The following is an 11,568-nucleotide window of genomic DNA, read 5'->3' as shown; positions in this document are numbered from 1 at the left end:
TTACATTCTCATAGACCCATAATCAATCCACATAGCATGCACAGTTTCATGCCTCTTTGTCATCCATTCTCTAGTTTCTTCTCTCTCTTCAAGAGCTATTTGAAAAATTATCATATTTTCAGAGTCTATGGCATCAAGTAATTCTTGATTAAGTGAATCATTAGGATCAACTCCCATTATGTGATTGTAGATGATGCAACCAGCTAAAACTATATTTACTTGGGTGTCATAATTCAAAAATGGTTTAGAATCCCGCACAAGAAAATGTTTTTTCAAAATTCTAAATACATGTTCAATAGCTATTTGCAAAGAGGAATGGCAAAAATTAAAAAGTTCTTTATCACTCTCAAGATGGTGATTACTAAACTTTTTCAAGTGCTATCAAACACCATGATATGGATTGATAATTCCATTTCGGATGCCATATCTAACATCAGTAAGATAATATTTGCCTATAAATTTACAAAAAAATATATTATTGCTAAATAGACTAGTTATCAAAATAGTGTAAATTGCTAATCTTTTAGTTTTCACTAGCTAATCTTTTGGAATTCTAAATCTTCTTAGCCTTGAAAATGCACCATTTAAAATATGAGAATTACGTGCACTTCTTTCCCAACCAGCAAGCACATAAGTAAGTTTTAAGTTAAAAGTGATTATAGCTAAAACATTTTGTGTCATTCCTCTTTTTCTACTACGAAATCTTCTTTGAATCTCAATTAACATAGATGCACGAAATGAATGCCATCTAATGATCCTACACAATCCTATTATTATTGTAGATAGATTTTAGAAAATAAAATTTATAAACTTTTTCTAAAATATATGAAAATTTTTTACTACTAACATTGATTTGTACCTTAAAATATGGATAAAATCTCTGGTTATTCCTTATTTTAGATGGAGTCGAATCATCATGTAGCCTAATCATGTTTTTATATAATTTCAAAATTGCTTTTAAGACAATTCTTAAGTATCCATGAATTGTCTCAATTGATCTAAAATATCTTGATCCAATCACTCGCAGCCTTGCATTATAACCAATTAGATGCAAAAATACAATAATTTGTTCTCTCATAGACAAATATCTACTTGATTGTACTAAATTATTTTTGTTAAGAATGTCACACAATCTAATAAATGCAATTGGTCTCATTCTTATTTAATTCATACAATGGGTATCTCCTCTATGTAAAATATTGTCGATGTACATCTCATTTTCTTCATCTAAATTGACACTAGGCTCAATTGGTATATAGTTACTAGATCGATATTTTTCAATGAAAACAATACCAAAAGCCAACACTGAAGCAGTTGCACCTATAATCATTGCATGTAAAGAATTTTTATCCATCTACAAAGAAATAATTATAATAATATTCAATTTCTGTTATTTTATGAGAACTAATTTTGATAAAGAATATACAAGAGTTCCAAATTTTATAACAAAATTGAGCTCAAAAGAATACATAATTAGAGACAAATAAAACAAAGGCATGCAAGACAAATAAAACATACTCAGGACAAACAAAGCTCAAGGTTGATTTTTGTGCAACACCGGGACAAGAAATGCTCCAAAACAAGCAAAGCTCATCATATATAATAAATATTTTGATATAGATATATATGATAAAAAACCCAATACTCAAATGAATAAAAAAAATCAATTTCATGGATGAACAAAGACAAAATAAAAAAAAAAAAGAATTTCAATTATTATTAAATTTTAAAACAATAAGTATAGCAACAAAGTTCAAAATACGAAATTAGGGAAAGAAAAAGTTGTAAAAGTTGAAAGATCTAAAAATCAAACCTTTCAAAAAGAGAAATTTGAAGCTGAACCTAGTGCTAGAATAAGGAAGCTTTACCTACAAAGCAATTGGTGTTGGAACAAGTGTGCTTTACCCATGAAGCAAATAGAAGATATCTGTAAAAACAAAGAAGAAAAAAAAAAAAAGCAAAGAGTGAGGGATTATGGTTTGTCAGTGGAATTAGTGCTCAAAAGAAAAGGGAGATTGGTAAGTTTTGATGGTGGCTTGAAATGGAGAATGGGTTAGGGTTTGAGAGAGATTATGGTTTTTCGGTAGAATTAAGGGGTAATAAAAATGATGGAAATTGTCTTCCGCTGAAAAAAAAAACAAGACAATTTCTACGTGTTATGATATAATTTTTTGTTGATCTAAAAGTAATTTTCATTGACCAAATTATTAATGCCTTTTCAAACATTGGAAAACAAGAATAATGACTTCCAAAATCAATTTTTCTTAGTACCAAACAAAGCCTACAATTTTCATTTTCTACATTAGATTAAACTACAGTTTTAGTTTCTGCTCTAGGTTTAAATTTTATTATTAGTTGACTACATTGTTTTGGTTCGTTTAATGTTTTGTTTGCATGTTATTTAATTTACTACATTATAGTTAAGTTGTTGTTTTAATTTAATTGCAGCCTTAATTTTGTTTTCCATTAGTTAGTTTAATACAATTAAATTTGGTTTTACATAAGTAGATTAATAATTTGATAAATTTTGAAAAGTTTGGATATAATTTAGGGTGTTCAATTTTGGTAATTAATGTTAATTCTATTTATAGTTCTCATGAGACTGATACTTTATTCATCACAACATTTCTTGCTACGATCCATATCGCACAACAAGATATTTTCATTATAAACTTGTGAATGTTTGTGGTTTGTATGCATTTCGTACTAATTTAATTTTGATATGAATTGTAATATGGATTCACGAATTTGACTTATGTGATTATAATTTTTATTTATGATATTAAAATTTATTATTTAAATTATATATTTTTGAAAAAAAATTAAATCTAAAATCAATTTGGTATCACATCAAAGCGACCTTGCATGGGTGATTCACAAACCTGAAGGGTGATGGTTCGATCCACAATTCAAAATTTTCAAGATCGATCCTGTATGAGTGGCTCGCAATCCTAGCTTTAGGACTGTCCACTTGAACCATACTCACAATAAACAGTTTATTGTGAGAATAAAATTTCAAGGTAATCTTATATCTCTATCAATTCATTAAGAACACCTTTTTATAATTTATTTAAAGGTTGAAATTTGTTTATTATAAAAAAATGGTTATAAATTTTTAATTAATTTGAAATCTGACATGTATGACTTATATAAATAGAACATAAAATCCAACCATTGGATTGAGAAAATGTTAAATAGTATAAAAAGATATGAAAATGTGCATATTTAATTAGTTTTACATTAACGTAAGTGGATATCTCCTTATACATGGATGTGATGCATTTCATTGGGCAATTATATAGCAATTTTGGTACGTAACGTAATATATATATATATATATATATATAAATGAATTTAATGAGAACACATGATAAACATACACAAAAGTGGAGGAAAATCCCTTTCTTTGTACCATTAGATTCATAACTTTGTCATTCAAAATTACAAAGCCTGGTATTATAAACTTTCCAAGGATCCATCGTATCTTACTTGAAGTTCCCAAAATTCATAGCAATTGAGAATCAGAAGTCTCAAATTCTATGGCGGAACTTCAGTTTTGTACCCTTAATGTATATTGTCATGCTGCAAGGTTAGAGGACTTAAAAAATAAAAAAGCTGTCAACCAAAAAGGGGCCTATCTTTCTTTGTTGAATTAATTAATGTAGAAGGAATAAATCAAAGTTAAGAAATCAGATATGTATCCATCGATCCTTTCCTTTCCCATAGACCCATCTCCTCTGATCTTATGCATCATTCCATACTGTAAAAGTTGGGGTTCCATGGCAGACAGCCATATTGCTTAACCTTTGTGCAATGGTAGGAACTACAGTTGGCACCCAGTTATTGCTTGCTGAGGCTTGATCATAGAAGCTACCCTTCACTCCATCCGTTGATGATTGCTGCGAAAGATAATACAAGTTCCTTGAATGATAAAGATCAGCTGATCCATACATCTTTTCGCAACCAAGTGCTTTCACTTCATTGTCTCCAAAATCATTGCCTTGATTTTGGTTACTATCACTGGCTATCACAGTCCCCAAGGGGATCACATATCCTCCACTATTGCCCCCATACCCGAACCCTTGGTAGCTACCATTAGCACCATTACTTCCTGCACCATCACGGCCTGTACCGCCATTGCTATAGATGACTGAGTTAGAAGCAGAGCTATGCTCCAATGAAGCAGTGTCCATGGCCATGAGATTTTGCAAAACAGAAGGCAGAAAAAAATTGTGGGTGCTTCCTAATTGTAGTTGATGAAGATCCCGGAAGGTGTGATTGGCTTCAGAATCTTGCTCTTGCTTGCACCAAACTCTTTGTCCATAAGGATAGTGCATGCTAAAAGGCTGAGTTTGTTGAAATGCAGTAGGCCAGCCGTGGTGTACTGCACCATAATTGTTGATTCCATCTGAGAAGTGCGTACTCATGTTATCATCATCTGTCCTTCGTACATCTATAGCCATTTCTGCTTGCTCAACATCTTTTAATCGCTTTGCAGCTCCACCAATTGGCAATGTACTGCTCTCTAATATGCTCTTAACATCATATCTACTCGTATCAAAGTTGGTAACAGCTTTCAGTCCTCTGAATTTTATGGCTGCAATGTCATAGGCTTCTGCTGCCTCTTCCTGCGTACCTATATAAAAATTCATTGCAAAAAAACAATGGTTACTTAAAATTATTACCAATTAAAACGGCCCTAAAAAGAAGTTTACATCGTATGCTTATGCTATATACATATATCAACCAACAAAATTGATTGTCGAGTGAATAAATCATCAAATTGGAGAATTGAATATAGCAGTTCAATTATTGTTACCACTATTTTTAAATTTTCCCAGTTTGATTGTCATGGAAACTTTCTGGCCATTTGTCAAAACATTGTACAATGGTTAAACACATAACAAAGAAGAAAAATGCAGAACCCAAACTTACTGAATTTCCCCAAGTAATGGTCTTTGTTGCCAGCGACTCTTTCAATCCTTGCTTGCAATCTTCCATTTTGGTGGTGCCCGTTTAATTTCAACCAAATTTCAACGTTAATTAGTATTAAAAACAGGAATATTGCTTACTGCAAAGCTGAGGACAGCAAAAAGATGATGTAATAAACCATGAAAATGCCGCTGAAGGCATGCAATTAGTACTGGCAAATTGAGTGTTTCTATGAGAATCAGGAGTGCAAAACCTCTAGCCCATTGCAGTTGTTTGTTTATGCTCTGTTAAGAGACTCAGGCTCTGTTTGGTGAGAAAGAAAGAGGGAGGAAAGAAAATTAAATTTTTAATTTAATGATTCCGCTTCGTGACAATCTATAAAATTATATTAAAAACATCTATTACTTACAATAAAAAGAATCCCTAACTCCAATTATGAGTGCACTAATTGAATGTCTTTAAAAAAAATTTAAATGATAGATTTGGGTAATAAAAATTCTTTACAGCTGTTTCTCCTTCTTCATAGCTGTTTTCCCAACTCCCGACAAGAAGCTTCTGGAGGGCGATTATTTGACAAAACAAAGCCTTTTCCTTTCTTGATTCAAAATCTTTCAAATCCCTCTAAAATTTTGTAGATAAATCCAAACTAGCTTAGACCACCATTGTTTTGGCCGTTTTTCATCATTTGAGAAACCAGGAGAAGATTCCTTACTCTTCCATTAGCCTTTTAGTCACCAATTCAAAGCACCCGAACAGGAAAAAAATTCAAAAGAAAACTTTTTTTTTTATTTTTTGTGTATTACTTGTATGATTCGATGTTTTGTTTTTGAGTTTGCTAAAAGCTTCTCTAATATTCATTTTGTGATCTGTTTTTGCATGATTTTTTTTTTCTTTGATTATGTTATGGTGATTTAATGAACTTTCACATTATTAGTGGCGGAAAACAATTTGAGAATGGTTTACCCATTCAGGTAAATAATCTATTTTAAAAATGATTTGCTTGATATTCATCGAAAGCATCTTGGCGTCCCCACAATCTCAGCTTTTTTTATGATTTTGATTCTTGGATTTTATTTCTGTCCTCTGCTAATGTTAAAATGGCCCACACCTAACTCCACGATGGTTTAGATTCTTTTCTATCCAAAATCTTTCTTGTATTTATAAAAAAAATTATAAAATTATTCCCACTTTATAATTAGTGGCCAAACCATTTTTTTATTTAAAAAATAATTTAAAGGGTAATTTAGAAATAAATAAGAGAAGCTTATGGAAATTGCTGAGAGAGAAAAAGCTTTCGAGAGAGTTTAAGTCATCGGTATTTTAATTTCATGATAGGTCTTAGATTGATTAAGCGATTAGTTATTTGTCATTTAGGAGGTTTATTGAATATTTTACATCAGTTAAATAGGGCAGTTAGGCTAGGTTAAATCTAACATAGATTTAAAGAATTTTTTAAAATTTTCAGTGGGAAAGTTTATTGCTTTTTGTCTGTATGCTTTTCTTCCTTCTCTCATTTTTTGTTTTGGATTTCTTTCATCTTTCTTCTATGGATTTCATTTCTGAGTTTGCTTTATTTTTTTTTTTAATTTCTTGCGTTGTGTTCGTTAACTTTTCCTACATTTCTTTGTTTTTTTTTTTTTCTGGGTTTTCTTTCATCACTTTTATGCCTTGTCGTGTTTTTTTTTTTTTTTGGGTAATTTTGATTTTCTTTTTACTTGTCGTCATTGAATTGTGAAATTTCTGTGTTTTAATCAACTCGTTTTTTCTCAGGTTATGATTGTTTGTTGAGTACTGTTGACATTTCTATCACTCCTCCCCACTCTTAGAACAGTAACTCTAATCTTTATCAAGTTTAAGATAAATGCATGAAAAAATAATGTTTTTGTTGGGCTTGTTTTCTGGCTTTTGAGTTTTGATTTTCTAAGTTGATGTAGTGGGAGGAAATAGCATGAGGTTCCTTTCCAATATACTTTTATTGCTTTGGTTAACTTTTTTCATGAGAAAAATAGCAAATCATTATTTTAAAGAGGCAATGAATCCAAACATTTCAAAATTGGGTAAATTGAATTCATGAGCATAAAATGCATGACCCATTGACCATTGCTACTAATGCATCTTTCTTTCTCTAGCATCATTGAATTAGAAGAGTGGTAACAAGCAATGCTTTTTGTTGTTCTAATAATATATGTTTAGCAGATTATTATACAAGCTCCTAATTATTATATGTTTGAAATTCTTTATGTTTGAGTAATTCGTATCATTATCATTGAATTATTAAGATCAAAATTTTGATGTATTTACTTGAATTACAACTAAGGTATTGTTTAGATGCTTATGAGAGGAAAAAAATTATCTTTATTTATTATTATTTTCTCAAATTTCTCACGTTTGTAATTGTAATGTGACCTATTATCAGAACTTTTCTTTGCTTTATATAATATAGTTAAAACATTCTTATTGCTCATTTCCATCAACTACCATGGTCTTTTACTCTTCTTTTTTTTTATTTGAATTACTTTGATTTTCAATTTGCATTTCATATTTAGTCACTACTAATCCCCCTTTTATTTATCGTGTAAATAGTTTTCAAATCTCCAAAACGCATCTGCTTTTGTTATTAAACTATTTTCTAAATCAAACATTTGTGATATAAAAATACTATGTTTCTGGATACTAACATTCTCTTTTGCTAATGTATGTCTCTAAATTACCCGCTGCAAAGTACAAGCATCGTCTAGTTATATTAAAGATGAGTTGTTATTTTATTATTTTTAATTGAACTTCAATTAAGCTCCAATCGGCTGCCATTTGACAGCTAATTAAACTATATATATATATATATATATATATTTTCTCGTTTATCATCTTAGGGAAAGAGAATGGAATGAGAAAAAAAAAAAAAAAAGAATTGGGCTCTCAGTAAGCTTATTAAGCCTACCGAGTACTGAAACCAATCAAACCCAAAAGGATTTTGTGGAAAGAAACAAGAAAAAAAAAAAGGAGATAAAGGATTTTTAGTGCGTTCTCTTTGAGGATATATGTATAATTTTCTGAACCAATTAATAGACATATTTTCTCAACCATTTTTGTGAGTGATAATTATATTTTATTTTAGTTTATACATTAATGGAGTTTCAATTGAATGAATTTATTAATCAGATCATATGAAATATTATTTTACAAATATCTATTATTTATTCATACTTAATAAAATTGAGACCCAAGCAAATCCAGTAAAATTTTTCGGTTTATATTATTTTATAGTTTAATCATTAAATTAATTTTTTTTCTTTTTTCTTTTTTTTTTCCTACCAAAAGAAGCTTAAGATTCAAGATACTCTCATCAAATATATATATATATATATATGAAAAAATGAAGCTTAATTTTCATACCTTGTGACTCTATAGATTGATGCTCCTCGAGAAAATCCAATACTCTTCCTGCATCAAAGAAACACATAAAGTTCTACCATTCATGGCCATGGATTTCTATTATTTTTGCTCCATCCAACATAATATATAAGGCAATTGTTTTTCCAGTGCTATACCTTCGCAGAGATGCAACATACTCCTGGCTGGTCATATGCTTCATTTCTTCCAACTCTTTTTCATAGTAGCTAATCTGCAATTAAAAAATTAATATACATAAAAAGAAAAGATTACTGTTAACAACCAAAACCATATGTAAATCTAGTCAATATTCTACTTGCTGCTATTAGATGGCAAAATTCCTTCCAGTGGGGAGTGGGGATGCCTTTTAGGAGCACAAGAACATGTACAGTGCTCAGATTAATATAATTAAACTCCTAAAGGCGAATCCAAATGTACAAGGACGAAAAATAGGCAACTAATGCATTATATATCAATAATGGTTTTAACTTGTATATGTATGTAAGTTTGGGGTACAAAAGGGAGCGGAAATTTACAGGAAAATTTGTTGTTGTTGTGGTTCCCAAGTACTTCAGTGCAGCTAAATCATAAGCTCTAGCTGCCTTTTCTTCTTTGTCATACCCTTCTATAAACCAAATTAAAAAAAAAAAAATGATTAACAAATAAACTGCAAGAGGAATAAACCAAAGAGCCTTTCTTCTTTTGTACCTACCCAAATAAACTGCAACTATATCGAGGTTGCCCAACACCAAATCATAAGAAATTGCAGAAAAATGGAATCAGGACTTACTAAATGATAAAAAAAACGAATAACCATTCATTAAAAATGAATGAAAAAAACTGTAAGTATATTATCATTAAAAAGAAAATTAGGAGGTACAAATAGAGAAATCAAAACAATACCTTGCCTTCCTTTACGAGTTTGCCCTTCTCTTCTGCAACTATTGTCCCACATATGAGCTTCATATCTACCCGTCCATCTATGCCTGCAAAAACCCAAAAATTAAAACCCCTAAAATTGTAACATTTTTTCACTGAAATATATATATATATATATATATATAAAGAATTAATAAGGAAAATAGAACAATGTATGGTTTTATGCAAAGAAAATAACAACCTGGTTATACCATGGTATATGGAAGTTCTTTGCCCAAAAGTGTCAATAGATTTACTTGGTATCGCTTCATTTACACTGCTTTGGGTAATTTCCATAGCTGTTGGATTCTTTTGCTGCTTATTATTGTCAGAGGATGAGCTCTCTCCACCGCTTCCGCTGCCAGTGCTTGTGGTCAGTAGGGCAAAGGAGAGCCTGTTTGTGAACCAGTACTCATTGAAAGAGACAAAGATTGTGAAGCGCCGCCATTGTTATTAGCTTCTGCTTGAGTCGGTGCTGGTTGGTTCCTTAACCAAGTGTTGATCATGGATAAACCAATGGAGCTACTGCTATTGCAGGTGTTGATGTACTTGTTGTTATTACTATTATTGTCATCTCCTCCGTTGCTTGTTCTTGCATTTGTTATCTCTTCTGATGGAAGCTGCAATTTACATTTGGGAAACATGTATTCTCTGGGGGTAGTGTTGTACATAGTGTTGCAACTATGGAGCTTATTTAGTTGAGGATTGCAGAAAGAGTGACTTCCAAGGAAGTTTTCAAGCTTAGGTCCTTGGTTGCTTTGATTAAGATTTTGGCTATTGCATGAACTCCCCATCAACATGGAAAGCTCTGAGCTTGTCTTGTCGTTTCCATCTGAATTCATTCCTAAACCCTTCACAGTCCAATCTGCAACAAAAAAAAAAAAAAAAGAATCATACTTTTGAAATATGATTGAGGAACAAGAAAGAATGGTTAGGGTTTTGGAGCTTAAGCGTTCGACATGAGAGAAAGATGTGAAAGTGCATGTGTTTTGATGAAGCGAAGCAAACCAAATCTTGAAATCAATTGTTTTTGTTGTAGACTTCAAGTATGCCAAAAGGGGGCGCGAGATTGAGAGAAGGAGCCGAGAATTTCCAGGTAAGATCAAAACACTCGCTAGACATGTCGGTACCTGAGAATTTATCAGAGTTGAAACCAAGGCGAGAGACAGTGGCTTGAGAGTGATGACCTTGATGATCAACGGGCTGTGATGGAAGTTCTTGAGTTGACAAAGAAAAGGCCAACCAATTATTCATGGAAACCGTAAAAACTAAAAAGACAAGCATGAAAGATCTGTGCTTTTATGGTGAACTGATAAGGAGATGTGAGATTAGTTCTTGCATGAAAGTAGTACTAGAGGTAGAAGAAGTGAGAGCATCGTAGGAATAGCAGTAAAGAAGAAAAGAATGAACCAGAAAAGGTTAAAAAATTGAAGAGAAATAATCTCTTCCAAGGCACAAAAATGAAGATTTATATAACCCCTCTCTCTTAGAGAAGGTAATCTAATTCGAATTCGACAAATTCTGACTTAACCCGATTTTTTAGGGTTTTTTTTTTGTTTTTTAAAATCAAGTATCAAGTTGGGTTATATAAAAAAAAATTCGAGATAAGGTTTTAGGTAAACTCGACTCTACTTAACCCGATATATATAAAAAATATTTTTTAATTATTTATTTAATTTTATATTTATTTATATATTTTATATATATTTAATTTATATTTATATTAAAAAAATAATATTTTATATTTTAAAAAATACTTTATTAATTTCGGTTCGAGTCGGATCGAGTATGATTTTATATAATATTAGATCAGATCGAGTTCGAATTCAAGTATAAAAAATAAAAAAAATAATCGAGCTGAGTTTAGATTTTATATATATAAAATCGAATCAAGTTGGGGTGAGCAAAAACCCACCCCGACCTAATCCATTGTTATCACTACTTTCATCTTTTCTCTCTCATGAATAGTAGTAACCATAAATGGGGCACATTTCAATTTCAAGGGCAGCCCTAGGGTGGGTAATTTTACTATACATGTATATTTTTTAAAGTTGAATTTATTAAAGCAATAAAAAGATTACAAAGCTAGTGGTAATTAGCAAATAAAATTTTAATACAATTAATAAAAAAAATATGAAACACTTAATCTAGAATAAAAGAATATAAGATAATTCATCTAATTAAAAGCAAAAGAATGAACCCCATAGCAGCTAGATACTACATTCTAAGATCAAATATACCAACAAAACAATAACAAAAGAACAAGGATCAATTTCATGGTGATCACAATTCTAACAACTATCCAAGTTTGTGAATTTCACTATATAT

General features: G+C 30.8%; 1 protein-coding gene and 1 pseudogene across 1 annotated transcript; both read right to left on the bottom strand.

The window, feature by feature from the left end:
• LOC149515667 (uncharacterized) lies at positions 1–931 on the bottom strand (annotated as a pseudogene).
• A 2,475-nt stretch (positions 932–3,406) lies between these two features.
• On the bottom strand, positions 3,407–10,486 carry LOC111296709 (AP2-like ethylene-responsive transcription factor BBM2). The gene is made up of 9 exons (XM_089741613.1): positions 9,632–10,486; positions 9,443–9,599; positions 9,226–9,308; positions 9,035–9,043; positions 8,859–8,947; positions 8,481–8,554; positions 8,327–8,373; positions 4,936–5,013; positions 3,407–4,636 (listed from the first exon to the last, which is right to left on the bottom strand). Exons 1-9 carry the CDS (start codon positions 10,080–10,082, stop codon positions 3,744–3,746), a joined length of 1,881 nt encoding a protein of 626 aa, XP_089597739.1. The 5' UTR covers positions 10,083–10,486; the 3' UTR covers positions 3,407–3,743.
• Positions 10,487–11,568: the final 1,082 nt, after the last annotated feature.

The sequence above is a fragment of the Durio zibethinus genome, chromosome 12 (assembly GCF_047325235.1).
Source record: "Durio zibethinus cultivar Kanyao isolate XHJ-2024 chromosome 12, ASM4732523v1, whole genome shotgun sequence".
NCBI classification, from domain to species: domain Eukaryota; kingdom Viridiplantae; phylum Streptophyta; class Magnoliopsida; order Malvales; family Malvaceae; genus Durio; species Durio zibethinus.
This window is presented reverse-complemented; position numbering and strand designations above follow the sequence as displayed.